Source organism: Gobio gobio, assembly GCF_949357685.1.
Source record: "Gobio gobio genome assembly, chromosome: 4".
In the NCBI taxonomy this organism is placed as follows: Eukaryota; Metazoa; Chordata; class Actinopteri; order Cypriniformes; family Gobionidae; genus Gobio; species Gobio gobio.
The window spans coordinates 61,223,127-61,240,450 of record NC_137100.1 but is presented as its reverse complement, the minus strand read 5'-3'; the positions used below and the strand labels follow the sequence as shown (position 1 = coordinate 61,240,450).

At 37.7% G+C, this 17,324-nt stretch overlaps 1 protein-coding gene across 2 annotated transcripts in view; it reads right to left on the bottom strand.

The window, feature by feature from the left end:
* The window catches only part of pdlim5a (PDZ and LIM domain 5a), a 91,780-nt gene that overhangs the window by 6,556 nt on the left and 67,900 nt on the right, over positions 1 to 17,324 (bottom strand). For both annotated transcript variants that reach the window (XM_079815878.1, XM_079815877.1), the window contains 2 exons: positions 4,788 to 4,882; positions 567 to 741 (listed from right to left, as the gene is read on the bottom strand). In XM_079815878.1, coding sequence (XP_079672004.1) covers positions 567 to 741; positions 4,788 to 4,882 — 270 coding nt within the window. The remainder of the gene's footprint in view (positions 1 to 566; positions 742 to 4,787; positions 4,883 to 17,324) is intronic.

The following is a 17,324-nucleotide window of genomic DNA, read 5'->3' as shown; positions in this document are numbered from 1 at the left end:
AAAGACAAGCACCCATTACGCCTTATAATGCTGCCTACATAGGCCGCTCTCTATGTATTAGAAAACAATCATAAAGAGCAGCAGATTTGAGGGTAAAAAGGGTAAGTGAGAGGTCATATGGAGGCCTGTGAGGAAAGCTATTCAGTATGAACATGTGACATTTTCATGGCGAAACTATACTCAACTATTAATGATATTATGATTCTATGAATATGACATCCTGTAATACTGTGCTAGAGGTGCAAAGAAAACGAAATGTCAATGTCATTGTGTGTTCAATTAAAACTGGAATAATGTTTCTGGACTAACAATAACAATGAAGCAATAGAGCCAGATGTTGTGGTTTTCAGATATCACATTCATTTTGCATTATACAGTTTTTTTTATATTGTATATTACTTCCAAAAGCTAGCGAGTTTCCCAACTAGACAGCACTGTAGGTGTTTCAAATGGTAAACAGCATTATGTGTAGCCTTATAAAATACCTCATTTTGGACCAATTCTGACTCAGCATCTTACAAAGCACAGCAAAAATGGACTATTTCACTGAATACTTGTTTGCTTACCTGATAACCATGTCGCAGTGAGCACACATAGGAGTGCGTGTTCCAGCAGGGATGTGTTCTGCCATCTGGACCAATGACGCTTCGTCTTTTGGGTGTGGGCGGGGCATGGGGCGGTCTAAGGCGGGGCCCAAAGGTGTACTGTTGCTCACAACGCCAAAAGTGGGAGTAATGAGACCTGCCAAAAGACACACACTTATAAGAGCTTTGGCTTGTCTTAAGGTGTGTCCGCTACATGCATTTTCTCATATGTGTACAAGCACCTACCCATATAAATATACCTCAGTACCTTAATAAAGAATTTGTTTTAACAAAATTATCTTTTGTATATATTCTTTTTGGCCCGCGGTACGCCAAGGGAGCCACAAAGCAAAAATGGAGCGGGTAAAGTATTACAATTAAGGCTGAAGTATTACAATGAAGTATTATTACTTAATCCTAACCCTAGAGATGTCAGTTTGTCTTCTAGAGAAAGAATGCCAGTTAAAGCCATCATGAAATCAAAATCGACAACTCTTATTTTTTTCATGGAATTTTGCAGTATTTATCATCAAAAATGTATTTGTGCACATCATTATTTTTTTAAAGGTCCCATGGCATGGCATTTTTCTATTATTTTATAATGTTTCCTGAGCTGTACTTATATTGTTAGTATGACTTTTACATCATAAAATGTCATAATTTAGAAATAAAAGGCATTTTTTCTATACTGCTGTTTGCCCTGTGGCTGAATGCCCTGCTTCAAGAGGCGTGTCTGCTGTGAGACTTCAGTAAAAACACCCACTGTTGTGATTGGCTGACATCTTTGCATTTTATATGAGCGGAGGGGGCGTGGTTTATCGAGGCACGAGCAGGCACGAGTCTGCCAGGGAGACGGATGGACCTGAGTTCACTTCACATCAGTTCTCAGCATGTCTGAACTGTTTTAGTTACAGCATATACTTTAGGTTATTAGTCTATTTCTAGTCGGAGGGACTGTCACTCATGTCAGAAAGTTAGTAACTTTAGTAAATTATGGATCAGCGCTGACTGGAGACGCGAACCGTTTAGAACGATTCAGTCCGATTTGGTGAACTGATTCGGTTCACTAAAAAGAACTGGTTCAAAAGAAAGATCGTTCGCGAACCGGACATCACTAATGTATCAGAGACTGAGCTCAGCGATTGCAAACAAAGTTATTTATAGTAACTACTGAGTTATGAGAGCGCTGTCAGTCAGCGCGAGTTTATTGTGTTTGTATCTGAGAGTTCTGAATAAACACGAGTCCCAGTCACACCGAGTCCTCATCATTATTCTACCAACTTTGTAACACATGCAAAGTACCATTACAGCTGTCGAGATGAACGAGTTAAAAGTAAGTGTTGATAATAGCATTATTTTTAAAATAAAATAAAAGCGTCAGTGACGCGCGTTGAGTACACAGCGCAAACAAAGACACAACAGCAGTAATCGGATGTAATCCAGTTTATTGTGGGGCTAGGCTGGCTAGCCCGGATATGCTCAAGCTTACCCCCCTTCTGCTTAATCTCACGCCGCGTTTGGTGCCTCCGCTGTGGGCCAGATGCAGTACTGTGGGTCGGGGATGTTGAAGGCCGAGCTTCGGCGTGTGTGAGGTTTATCTCTGCTGATGTTGAGCAGAAACTCATGACTGTATGCACATTTTAGAACCGATAGACGCGACGAGGACGTACAAAAACACTGACTCACAAGATATAAAACACGAAAACACCGTTCTGTCTGGAGAGAGAGAAGCCGCATTGTGTGCACGAATAATAAATAATTAGCTACACATCAGAAATCACTGATCACAGATCAGAAGGAACTGAAAAAAGACTTCTGTTTTCATTTGTACATCCAAACACTGAGAAACTGCCAGCGTTCACTCGTTCACAAGCAATGATGCAATGATCTCTCGACGAGCGTTTGCATGGGCGTGCCAGATTCTCTGGGCGGAGGAAAGGGAGGAAACCGTTCCTGCTTGGACGTCAAACCAGGAGACTTCAGGATTGGCTAGTCTGGCCTGTCATTTTCTCAAAGGCAGAGAAAGACAGCCACAACTCGGTTTTACACCGATCAACATTTCTATCCACTTGGGGACAATATTCAGGCTAGGGGAACTCATATTAATGTTGAAAAACCTCATAAAATGAAAATTTCATGCCATGGGACCTTTAAATTCCTTTTCCCCTAATAATCCCTTCCCCTTCCTCTTGCAGCTCATCTCTTCTCTGATGATGTGTTTACCGGCGTGAGGGCGGGGCAACCTGTCACTCACATGAGATCCACCAATAGCAAACCACAACCATCCAATCAATTCCCCAATGACAAAATCAAGTCCCACCCCGCATTTAACCAAAAAAGCCATTTGACTTTGATATAATGCCACAATAGGGAAGAAAACTCTATCGCAACTTCTGCTTCACGCAGACTTTAATCCAGTGTGTGTTTCTTACCGTTTCTTTGTACAACCCCAAATCAGAAAAAGTTGTGACAGTATGGAAAATGCAAATAAATTAAAAAAGAAGTGATTTCTAAATTTACTTTGACTTGTATTTCATTACAGACAATATGAACACAAAATATTTCATGTTTTGTCTGGTCAACTTCATGTCATTTGTAAATATGCATCCTTTCCTGTCATTCAGACCTGCAACACATTTCAAAAAAAGTTGGGACAGGAGCAATTTAGGGCTAGTAATGAGGTAAAATGGTTAAATAATGATGTGATTTGAAACAGGTGATGTCAACAGGTGATTGTAATTATGATTTGGTACAAAAGCAGCATCCAAGAAAGGTCTAATCCTTTAGGAGCAAAGATGGGCCGAGGATCGCCAGTTTGCCAACAAATACGTGAGAAAATTATTGAAATGTTTAAAAACAATGTTCCTCAAAGAAAGATAGGAAGAGATTTGGATATTTCACATTCAACAGTGCATAACATAATTAAAAGATTCAAGGAATCTGGAGGAATTTCAGTGCGTAAAGGACAAGGGCTCAAGCCTAAGCTGAACAACCGTGATCTCCGATCCCTCAGGCGGCACTGCATCAAGAATCGTCATTCATCTATAAGCGATATCACCACATGGGCTCAGGACTACTTTGGCAAACCTTTGTCAAGTACCACAATATGTAGTTACATCCACAAATGCCAGTTAAAACTGTACTGTGCCAAAAGGAAGCCCTATGTTAACAGTGTCCAGAAGCGCCGTCGACTTCTCTGGGCTCGGAGGCATCTGGGATGGACCATCACACAGTGGAAACGTGTACTGTGGTCAGATGAATCAGTATTTCAGGTATTTTTTGGGAGGAATGGATGCCGTGTGCTCCGGACCAAAGAAGAAAAGGATCATCCAGACTGTTACCAGCAACAAGTCCAAAAGCCAGGGTCTGTCATGGTATGGGGTTGTGTCAGTGCCCTTGGCAAAGGTAACTTGCACTTCTGTGAAGGCACCATTAATGCTGAAAAGTACATAGAGATTTTGGAGCATAATATGCTGCCTTCAAGAAGACATCTTTTCCAGGGACGTCCATGCATATTTCAACAAGACAATGCAAAACCCCATTCTGCACACATTACAAAGTCCTGGCTGCGGAGGAAGAGGGTTCGGGTACTTGACTGGCCTGCCTGCAGTCCCGACCTGTCTCCAATAGAGAATGTGTGGCTCAAAATGCGACAGCGAAGACCCCGTACTGTTGCCCACCTTAAGACTTGTTTGCAGGAAGAATGGGACAAAATTACACCTGAAACACTTCATCACTTGGTGTCTTCAGTCCCTAAACGTCTTTTAAGTGTTGTGAAAAGGAATGGCAACATTACAAAGTGGTAAATGCTTTACTGTCCCAACTTTTTTTGAAATGTGTTGCAGGTCTGAATGACAGGAAAGGATGCATATTTACAAATGACATGAAGTTGACCAGACAAAACATGAAATATTTTGTGTTCATATTGTCTGCAATGAAATACAAGTCAAAGTAAATTTAGAAATCACTTCTTTTTTGTTTTTTTGCGTTTTCCATACTGTCCCAACTTTTTTTGATTTGGGGTTGTAATTTTTGTTAAAAAAAAATTTTTTGTAACTTTATCAGTGCAGTGTGTCTGAACATTAGATTGGGAAAGTAGAGTATATGCAGTGCAGCATTATATAGGCTACACAGTGCACAGTGAAGAACGCTGTGGTCAGCATCTGGACAGGAGAGAGGTTGTGCTGATATTCAGGGTCTTACCTGCTGTGTTTCTGACAGGTGTTGCTGGGCCTTTGATCATGGTCTTAACAGGAGAGGTGACATGAGCGTTGGGCTGAGAATCATCCACCTCCTCGCTGAGAGACCACATACACACACACAGAGAGCGAGAGAGAAAGAGAGATATTTATAAGGGCAAGACAAGGAGAGTGATCGAGAAAGTCAAATACAGACTACCTACTATTTCTTATAGAAAGGAGTTTGCAGTTTATACACTTTGTGCAGTATATGAACTGTCTGTATGCGTACAATTATGAACAGATTACGTACAGTACTTTATGAAACCAGTAGACGTGCCAGATTTAGCATCAAAATCAAACGAAAAAAAAAAAAACATTTTTAATTTAATTTAATTATTATTATTATCATTTATGATGTCGGCACACTGTATATATGTCTTTAATTTAAACTACCGTTCAAAAGTTTGGGGTCGTTCAAGAAAAAACTCTTCTGCTGCATTTATTTAATTAAAAACACAGTAAAAACAGTAATATTGTGAAATATTATTACAATTTAAAACAACATTTTTTTTTAAATGGAATTTAATCAGCATCATTACCCCGGTCTTCAGTGTCACATGCTCCTTCCGAAATCATTCTAATATGATGATTTGATGCTCAAGAAACATTTATGGTTATTATCAATGTTGAAAACAGTTGTGCTGCTTAATATTTTTGTATACACATTTTTTTTTCGATATTCTTTGATGAATAGAATGTTTTGAAATAGAATCTTTTGTAACATTACAAATGTCTTTACTGTGACTTTTGATCAATTTAATGCATGCTTGCTGAAAATCATGACCCCAAATGGTAGTGCACTGTATGTAGATAAAAACTACTGAATCTCAGTTTTCTTCTGAAATACTGTACAAAAGTAATATGAATCTATTAAGGATTTGTTGAGAATAATAAGAACTACGAAAAAGTAAAGCTCCTAATTAATTGTGAAGAAATTCATATGTTTTAGGATCTCAATCCTAACGTTGGCTGTATTTTATATGCAAAATAATGTTTTTTGATTCTGGGAAATGAGATCTGGACATGTTTTTGTGAAACTCGGCATCCTACATTTGCCACAATGTGCAGCACACTGTACCAGAGCACACTCGCCGGGGAAATAATGTATCCCACAATGCAATGCATTCGACAATGCAGCCCACCATTTCCAGTGTGAAAATAAACCAGAATATCGTCCACAATTTTTATTTCATTATTGATATATTTGACCAGACTGTGAATAAATATATATGTATATTTTTTATATGAAATATTTATTTATATACATTATATATATATATATATATATATATATATATATATATATATATATATATATATATATATATATATATATATATATATATATATATATATATATATATATATATATATATATATATATATATATATATATATACACACATATACATACTAGCCACTCAGAATTTTCACTGGCCACAATTTTGACAAGGGAGAAAACCTGCCATATAGATATTTTTAATTAGGGGTGTGCATTGGCACTGCCCTCACAATTCAATTAGATTACGATTCACCAGGTAACGATTCGATTCAATTCGATTCTACGATGCATTGCGATGCATCAAAATTCTACTGCACACAACAAGGCAAATTTTTAATCAGTCATGAGGCAATACAAGCAGTCAGATATTGAACAACAGATTTTATTGGCTGCTATGTGTGTATTATCACTCTCCTGTATCTTTGACATAAATGTCATTAAATTAAATAAAATTGAATGGTACAGGGTATTGGATATGTTTTTTTTCTAACCTGAAAAAGAAAACATAAATCACTGCTTTCAGTGCTTTGAATGAGAAATGTTTCTCTTCTCTCTGCTTTAGAACCATTTGAAATTAAATAGAGCAATAATAACAGCCAACTTTTTCCAGCAGTAAAACAATAAAATAAACACAACACTGCCAGAAGTTTTTGCCCAAACTTCAAAAGCCTGTTTAAATTATTAAAACTAGAAGCATATATTCACTTTAATGTAACATTTATCATGTGAACTACTTATATACAACAAGTTATATGCATGTGTGTATGAGACAGAGGGGAACACGGTCGCATTTGCAGCAGATATATGCTGCCCATCATAAATCAAAGCAGGAAACAGATGGGGTTCGGAGGAGAAGACCGGAAAATGTGACATAATGGACAATATTCGTCTGTATTTGCAATATACGAGCCGCGGTTCAGCTGCACGAGACAAACGCTGCCTGTGTGAATCCACAACAAAGGGGCGTGGCTCCTGCTCTCCATACGCACCGCTTCTGCCCTGCCAGTGTGAAGCCGGAATCCAAAATGTGCCCAGATGTCCGCTTTCCAAGCTTTGTGGGCGTTTTTAATTACCCGTCTATCGCGGTCATCTCCCTCCGCCTCACCCATCTTGATTGTTGTTGTTGTTATGACCTCGGAAGTAATTGAAACTTCACAACTTTATTGTCCAACTCAAGGCCAGAAAATAAACGGTGACATAATCGATTATGGCACTTAGCCGCATCAATGCTGAATCGTGCATGCCCCGCATTGCGATGCATCGCCGAATCGATTATTGTTGACACCACTATTTTTAATAGCATCACATAATTTGGCAGCAGGAATATTAGGCTGCTGTCACTTTAAGACCTGGCGCACGGATCCATTATACTGTTACACATGCGTATTCTTTATCAACTGTTCACGTTGACCTAAAACATAACTGACTGTGTTTACGTGAATACTCGCCAAGCATTTTGACATTATTTTGTGTGTGTGTAAGTGCAATAAGCAGTGAATAAGAACTCAATTTAGCACTGAGAGCCGGCTTTATGTGTGCACACTTTGGACAAAATCTGCGGGAATGCGCAAAACACTCAATCCCACACTGAAATTTAAGCCTTGTAACACCAACAATATTCATCCGGAGCAAATGAAACGAGTAAGGAGAGGTGGGTTTGTGTGTAACTCACTGTCAGAGAGACGAGAGAGAGAGAGCAGCTGGTATTGTGAATCTATTCTGTGGAGAAATTAGCATTAGAAGCTTTTCAGAGATTTTGTATCGATATGAATCGAAAAATCTATATTTTTGAAAACACAACATTGCACTTATTTTATTATTTCAGATGCCTTTTTAAAAGACTTATATATATATTTTCAATATATATATATAAGAAAATATATATATATATATATTGTATATAAAATGTACCTGCCAAAGGGGCTTGTAGGAGTGTCTGCGTTACACGCCACTGCACTGATTTTTGAGTGTATGTAAAATGCTTATTGCAAACTGCAGTATGCTAGCACTCGACGGTAAACACAGCCAAAGCCACACGCAGCTCACACTCCCACCAGATCCAGCTCATTTCTACTGTACCTACAGTACAGACAGACATTCCATCAAGACGCTCATTAAATACTCAGCAGGTCTGGCTGTGTCGTCTAACAGCTCAAATTTAGTGAGGCAGGAAGTGAATGTTGATGGACAGGGAGACAGAAGTTTGGCTCTTGGGTGGCCAACACAAACACACACATTCATACCCACACATACTGTACCACCCTGATTCTCTGCCACACAACTGTGCTCTGTCAATCTCTCCGGCCTAATTACAAGCCTCCGGAGACAGAATGTTATGGCAACGGCAGCCATAGAAACCGAAAGGACCACCATTCAGCCCTGAATCTGGATACTGATGAAATATTCCACATCGAGACACGTCCTCGCAGCTTCACAAAAACAGTCCGTTCTGCGTGACTTTGTTTGTTAGTGGCTAATGTGATTCTCTACACCTGTGTGAGTTTGAGAACTTCACACATCCACTAAATATGCATGAAATGCATTTGAGACAAGCAGATACAGACACTTTATTTGATATTTTGTTAGTATTACGTAGTGATGTTCAGACTTTTTTTAGAGTCAAAATATTTTTTGGTCCCTGCATTACCTAAAAACATAGACAGCACTACACGGGTATGGAGGTCAAGAAATGTTACTTTGAGAAAAAACAAAGAAATCAAACTTACTATTTTAAGGGAAGCAATTAATAAAGCTACAGGCAAATACCTTCTATAACATGCTATTTATATAAAAATAGTATTAAATAATAATACATAATATTTACATTTTTAATTAAATCAATTAAAATAAATGCATTATTTTATTGATGTATTTAACACCATTGCTAAACATGAATTATTTCATCATTTCATCTAATAAAGTCATCATGAAATCTAAATTAACTTTTTATTATTTATGGAATATTGCGGTATTTATTATAAATGATTTATCCATACACATCATAATCATTTTAATTCTTAATCTTTAATCTTTAATCAAAACAACTTGCAGGGACAGCTCTTCTCTTCTCTGATGATGTGTTTACCGGCGTGAAGGCGGGGCAACCTGTCACTCACATGAGATCCACCAATAGCAAACCACAACTATCCAATCAATTCCCCATGGACAAAATCAAGCCCCCCCTACATTTGTTCGAGAAGCCATTTCACTCAGATATACGTCTCAATTAAGCGGCAACCTCCCGCAGTTTCTCTTGAAGCCAATATGGAAGTGACTTAAACTGCAATTCATCGACTGGCCGCTAGAGACAGGCTCCAGAAGGGAGCAGAATCTCAATGAGCCCATTTTTAAAGTGATAGTTCACCCAAAAACGAAAATTTTATGTGTTTCTGCTTACCCCTAAGGCATCCAAGATGTAGGTGTCTTCGTTTCTTCAGTAGAACACAAATGAAGATTTTTAACTCCAACCGTTGCTGTGTGTCACTCATATAATGCTTGTCAATGGAGACTAATTCTATTAGAGTAAAAAAAACATGGACAGACAACTTCAAATTAAACCCTGCGGCTCGTGACGACACATTGATGTCTTAAGATACGAAACGATCGGTTTCTGAGAGAACCCGAACGGTATTTATGCAATTATTTCACCTCATATCAGACGAACGCTTCAGCTCTGCAGACTGCCATCACTTCCCGTAGGTGAGGTCAAAATTCCGGCCGGGTCATAGATATGTATACGTAGATTCCTCATTCGAGCGATCCACGCCATGATCCACGCAGGCACTAATGAGGAATCTATGTATATATCTATGACCCGGCCGGAATTTTGGGTGAACTATCCCTTTAATATGCCCAACTTTACAGTAGAAAAACATGTTTACAGTCTGGTACAAATTGTGGTTTTGGTCTATATAGCTAATTTTGCCCTTCATGACAACTGTGAGGGGGGTGAATTTTTTTATAACTAATTTGTTTACATTATATAAAGCCTTAAAGTTCAGCATAATTAAGGGCGTGGTTTCTTTGATTGACAGGTGGACTGTCGTTTGTCTGCTGTCTGTTAGTCATCACGTCACCTCAGCTCCGCCCACGTCCCGCCTCTTTGCCCATTTTCTGTTATCCGGGAGTGACGCGCTGCCAAGATGGCAACGGCCAGCTCGTCCCTACTTTACGCTTCAAAACTTCTCTTCAGAATCCTATGGGTGATGTCACGGACACTACGTCCATATTTTTTTTACAGTCTATGGTCTCAATAGGGAAGAAAAGATGATCGCAACTTCCATTTCATGCTGACTTTAAGCGTGTGTTCACACTTGGCATTAGGGGTGTAACGGTGCACGTATTCATACCGAACCGTTTCGGTACAGGGCTTTCGGTTCGGTGCACGCCTGTACCGAACGGTTTCCGAATGCAATCTTTAACAGTTAACAGTCAGCTTGTTTTAAGCGCGGAACACACTTCAATCCGTGTTCCCACACAAACATATTAAGTATTCAGTCCATTTTATCACGAAATTCAAACGATAAAAACCGTTTTGACGCTCTTTAATGTGACATGACTGAATAGGCGCGTCAGTTCAAACGGCTGCTCGGCGCGCGTGTGAACGCAATCATCTGTGAACGCGATCGATCATCTCTTCCTAAAGAATAAACATGAATTCATATCTTAAGGTATGTTAAAGATACTTTACAACTTACTGAAACGTATCATATGTGGTGTAATCGCTCAATCAGTGTTTCAACAGCAGAAAGACGTCAATTAAAACAGCTTAAGAACACAGCATCACATGACCTCAGAAGTCATTCAGTGACTACAGCTGTTAGTTTACTAGAGAAATCAACTCTTTCACTAAATATATGACCTATATTAGCCTATATATTCATTATATTCTACTGAACCTGTTACTGAAGTCTTGATTATTTAATGTATGTTCATGTAAATGACAGACACTGTGTATAAATGATTATATTTCAACAACAAATTGGAGAAAAAACTATTTTATAATTAGATTTAGAAGTTAATGCAAAAACAGCCTTATGTGAAGTTTACATGTTTGCGTACTGTTATTTGAGTGTTGATTATTATATCTGAAAATAAATAGCTACTTAATTTAGGCTAATAGTTTGGGCTCTGTTGTTAACCTTTAATATTATTGTGCAAGTAAGGGTTCCCTATATAGTTTACAGCATTATCTTCAATAAAATTTTAGTTATAATTAAATCATTTAAGGACAGACACACATTTTTTTTTTTCAGTAAACCACTGTTTAATAAAATTAATAAAAAGCAATTTAGCAAAACTGCTGTACCAAACCCATACCGAACCGTGCCTTCAAAACCGAGGTACGTACCAAACCGTCAATTTTGTGTACCGTTACACCCCTACTTGGCATGTTTGTTAAAACGAACCCTGTTAGTGCGGTTCATTTGAATAAGTGTGAACGCTGCCATCTGAACCCTGGTGCACACCAAACAAGTGGACCGAGATGGGTATCAGAACCGCGTCTCCTCACAGCAGATCTTGGTTTGTGTGTGTGACGGAGGGATTCCTGACGCTGTTTTGACTCCTTTACACATTTTATAAGCTCTTCACGAGGTCTCAGCTGGTCAAAATACCATCATATGTAGCTACACACATACAGCGAGCGCATTTAGTCCAGCACACAGCATAGTTTTGGACGTTCTGTAAGTTCCGTCGCAAAATATACATAATAAAAGCCGACCAATCAGGCTGTGGTTCGGTTCGGTTCGGTTCAGGTTTGGTTTTAACCCTCTGGTGTTCTTCGGTCATTTCTGACCGGAAAATGTTCTGTTTTGAAATGTTAAAAATCACAGCTTCATCGGAATGATATGAAACTTGGTGACTTTTCTTGCATTAGGTAATTAAACACACCAAAAAATTGGGGTCATGATTCGAGCATGCTAATTGGTCGTAAAAAAAAAAGTAGCGTTCATTGTCTTCGGTCATAAATGACCGACCATAGGAAATGAATGGGAAATCGGCAAAAACACAAACATTCACAGAATATTTGCGTGTACAATCTACAAATCAGCCACAATGCTGAAAAAAGTAAACAGCAGTAAAGGGGTGACACTCTAAAACATCAAGAGTGTGATATTGACGCATCCACTCACACACACACGCACACTTATACACACACACACACACACACACACACTCACACACACACACACACACACACACACACACACACACACACACACACACACACACACACACACACACACACACACACACACACACACACACACACACACACACACACACACACACACACACACACACACACACACACCTATGAAAAACTGAACCTATGAACCACATTTGGAATTTTTACAAAATCACAGCTTCATCAGAATATGACACTTGGTGACTTTTCTAGCATTAGATATGTTAACAAAAAAACAAAAAAAAATTGAGGGCATGATTCGAGCATGCTAAGTGGTCGTAAAAAAAATACTCCCACTTGTGCTCTTAGGTCAAAAATGACACCATAGGAAATGAATGGGAAATCTGCAAAAACAAAAATCTATATTTCTAGCAAAAAAAATATCTAAAACTTTATAATAAATAGAATTTGAGATTTTTTTAATATATATTCAAATCCATCAACAAAAAAAAAATTAAATGTGTTCAAAACAGAACTAGGGAATTCTCCATAGAGACCTCTAGTGATTACACCCATGGTTGTATGATTTCTTAAATAATTCCAAAAGAGGGCGCTAAGCTGCCTTCAAAAAATTTTTTTCCGAAGGCCTAGTCTCTATTTTAACCTGGAATACTGCAATAATTAAATAAAAAAAATTTTTTATATAATTTTCAATGGCAAAAATAGACCATAATTATTGCATAAATATTAAAAAATACCATAAAATCATCTCTAAATACAAAATTAAAAAGAAAAAATATTATTGAAGAAAAATAAATTGCATTGGTTTTACTGGGGTGGAGGAAGTTTAATTTTTAGGTGTCCGGTCACTTATGACCGGGAAGACAACCAATGCAACCCCTAAACGAAGAGCACCAGAGGGTTAATATGCCAATGTGCGCATTTTTAATTTTGGTCCGGACCAAACCTCAAGTGTGAACATCCTAAATGCCTATTTACATTTCCATTTGAAATTACTTTGATGGTATCAGATGGTAATGCTAAACAGTACTCTATGCATGTACCATAGAAAGGTAGTTTCTCGACACTTTTGGTGTTTTGTTAGTGAAACTGATAATCCTCCATAGCCCATATACAGTAAGGAATGGGAGACATACACCAACGCTAGCACATTGATCACCAGAAGAAAAAAAAAAGTATTAGAGAAGGAAAAGATAACTCATGGTGAGAGCAGGCCAGAGGGCACAGCAGCACACATGAATCAATCGACTTTATTCTGTGTAGAAAACAAATTGAGGTGCACACAGGTACGACAGAAAACAGACACATCTTCACATGTCCCGTCACCCCAGTTATAAGACCGATCGTTACTGCTCTCAGCCAATCAGATTCATTACAGAGCAAATAATCCAATCAGACTGGAGCAGCACAGAAGGCTAATCGAATGAGAGAGGAGCGATCACAAAACACACAGGAAGTTCTCCATCACACACATCTATGAGCAGAGGACGGGATGAAATCTGTCATACTGTAAACCTGCACACAGTGATAATCTGAGGCCATTTATCACATATACACTCCCGCTCAAAAGTCTAGGGTTGGTAAGATTTTTTATCTTCTGCTGCATTTATTGGGTCAAAAATACAGTAAACAGTAATATTGTGAAATATTACAAATTTACAATGTATTACAAATAATTTACAATATATTTTAAAAATTATAATTCCGGTCCTTGATTCTGATTGCATTAAAATAAATATTTTTATGGACTAACCATTTTATAAAAGCAATAAGCCCTGTGAAGCAGTGGTTCACAGTGAATTAAGAACATGGCTTTAGGCACTCCGCTCTACTCCAGTCTTCAGTGTCACATGATCCTTCATTTTAATATGTAATCCCAAAACCATTCATAAGGGTAATTTTTTTTTATTTTTTTTTTATTGAGATTTATACATCATCTAAAAGCTGAATAAATAAGCTAAGAGATACAACTATTTGAAAATCTGGAATCTGAGGGTGCAAAAAAATCTAAATATTGAGAAAATTGCCTTTAAAGTTGTCCAAGGGAAGTCCTTAGCAATGCATATTACTACTACTAATCATTTTTTTATATATTTACAGTAGAAATTTTACAAAATATATTCATGGAACATGATTTTTTACTTAATATCCTAATGGTTTTTGGCATAACATTTTTGACCCATACAAAGTACGTTGGCTATTGGCACAAATATACATTTGCGACTTATGACTGGTTTTGTGGTCCAGGTCAGGGTCACATGATGCTTTGATGCTCAACAAACATGTATGATTATCAATGTTACAAACCTTTTAAATGCAAATTATCTAAGTATCATTATCTAATTCAATATGCACTAATTTTCAAACATTTCCACATTCAAACATTTGAACATTGGATATACAGTAGCCAGGTTCAAAATTCTTCTTTCATTTTGTTAAAATATTAGGTTTTAGGGGATTTTGGAGATCTGTTTTTATCACTCTATATAAATCACTGTACTAGAAATCAGAAAATGCTGTGAACAGCCAGAAAAAAATATATTAATTTACAGTGGGGCAAAAAAGTATTTAGTCAGTCCCTTGTGTAGTAAAACCTTGTGGAGTCTTACAGAAAACGTTTGACCTCTGTCATTGCCAACAAAGGGTATATAACAAAGAATTGAGATGAACTTTTGTTATTGACCAAATACTTATTTTCCACCATAATTTGCAAATAAATTCTTTAAAAATCAGACAATGTGATTTTCTGGATTTTTCTTCTCATTCTGTCTCTCATAGTTGAAGTGTATCTATGATGAAAATTACAGGCCTCTCTCATCTTTTTAAGTGGGAGAACTTGCACAATTGGTGGCTGACTAAATACTTTTTTGCCCCACTGTGTGTATATATATATATATATATATATATATATATATATATATATATATATATATATATATATATATATATATATATATATATATATATATATATATATATATATATATATATATATATATATATATATATATATATATATATATATATATATATATATTTGTTTTACTTCTATAAATACTGTGAATGATATATGAACAAACCCCTTGTAAAAATACAAAGAATATAGAAACGAGTAAAGCTGTAAAAGTAAGTGCTGCTGAAGTGGATATTTCTGCCTCAGTGCAAGAGAAAAAAACTCATTTTGAGAAAACAGCCTTTAAAGCTGCTGTATGTAAGAATGACAGCTAGTGGTTGAAATGGGTACCGCAGTCCAGATTCTAAATATTGTTTGCCCCGCCCCCGCCCCCTCGCAGGTTGCCAGTTTGAGGACACGCAACGGGAACGAGCGCAATTGACATTGAAAGGCGAGGAGACTAATACATTGTAGGTTGATGACTTGATTTATCCGCGTTTTATAGGGGTGGCACAGTTCACAAAACCCACGGTTCAGTTCGTATCACGGTTTTAGGGTCATGGTTTTCGGTTCTGTACGGTTCTTGTTGGTGTTTTTTCTTTTAATCGTTAACACTCCAGAAATGTACTTCAGCATATGATATATAGCTTAATTATCCACAATTTAGGATACAGTATTAAACATTTTTTTTATATCATGTAGAAGTTGTTTCCTAACTGGCTGTCTCCTGCTTACGCTGATACAGAGCCCGACATGTTTTTCATGTTAATCATGTCAATTTTGATCAGAACAATGCACTGTGGCTTTAATTCAGCGTGAGCAGCAGACCTGATTAACATGAAAAATAACACATTTCACCATGAAATCATGTAGTGAAGTGTTCCGTGTGTTTCACAATCACCATATGACATCCGGCGCTGTGAAAAAAAATGATAAAATACACGAAAACTTCATGTTCAGAACTTTTGCCCAAACTTCAAAGGCCTATTTAAATGATTAAAACCAGAAACATATCTTAACATTAAGATATGCTTGCGCGTGCGGTGTGAAGCCGGCGTTATACGACGCTGGCGCATCCTCCAACTCTGGGCAGCCTTCCTTATCTCACCCACTTGCCATTTCTACACGTGACGTGACCTGCAGCACTCCACTTTTACTGTCTTTTACTTCTTTTACTGTATGTCCACACACACCTCTTATTTCGCGCGAAAATGACACCCACCGTCTGAGGTAACATACGGGCACGAGGCTACATTGACGCACACACGCTCCGAACCGAGACAAATTAACCGAACAGTTCGGAGGTTTTTTCATGTGCCGTGCCACCCCTAGCGTTTTAATGTGCTTTTTTTAGGTTTTTAGATGGATGCCGAGGCTTTTTAGGTCGGGTAGAATCTGCGATCCTTGACCCAGTTTGTTTGCTGGCTTCCAAAGCAGTAATACGCGGTATTGGCAGCGTACACGTTATTGCACGGACCAAAACAAAAACAGACACAGAACGCACATTCCAAAGTAAAATAACTGACTGTAGCACTGCTTTTCAGAGAAACGAGTATGTGAACTCAGCATGTTTCCTAAATATCTGCAAATATATTATGGCATTTTTTTAGTAGAGTCAAAAACTGACATACAGCACATTTAAAGATATGTGTTAAAATCTAAATCTACAGATATTTTGGATGTTTTCTTTCCACTAGTCTGAAATAAAAGGCAAGTTATGAAAGCAAAATTGCTCAAAATCTCAAAACTGACTAGTGCATGAAAAAAAATTTGTCTTTGCCTGCAGTGTCTTGCCGTAAAGGTACGGTAGGCAATTTCAGAGAGGCTACAGTAGCAAGCTAGCTTTGAAAGCATAAGATCCCACCCTCCCTTGAGAGTGTCTCCAAAGCCACGTCTCCTTCAAATGTGTAATCACAGTTATGCCATGGCATGAACGCAGATTAAGCTCACTGTTTTGGTTCAGGAGGAAACTGTAAAAGGCGGCTGCTGTTTGTTTTTGGCACTCGGTGACATGTGATGTCTGTGTGAGCAGGTGCGTGGAGGTATGGAAATACATATGTTGACAGGTAGATGGATATCGGACTGAATGCAATGATTGGACGCACATTTTTTGGTCCTGAGACTTCCACAGAAGATATATGTACATGTTTTAATATTGAGACCAGTATAAAAA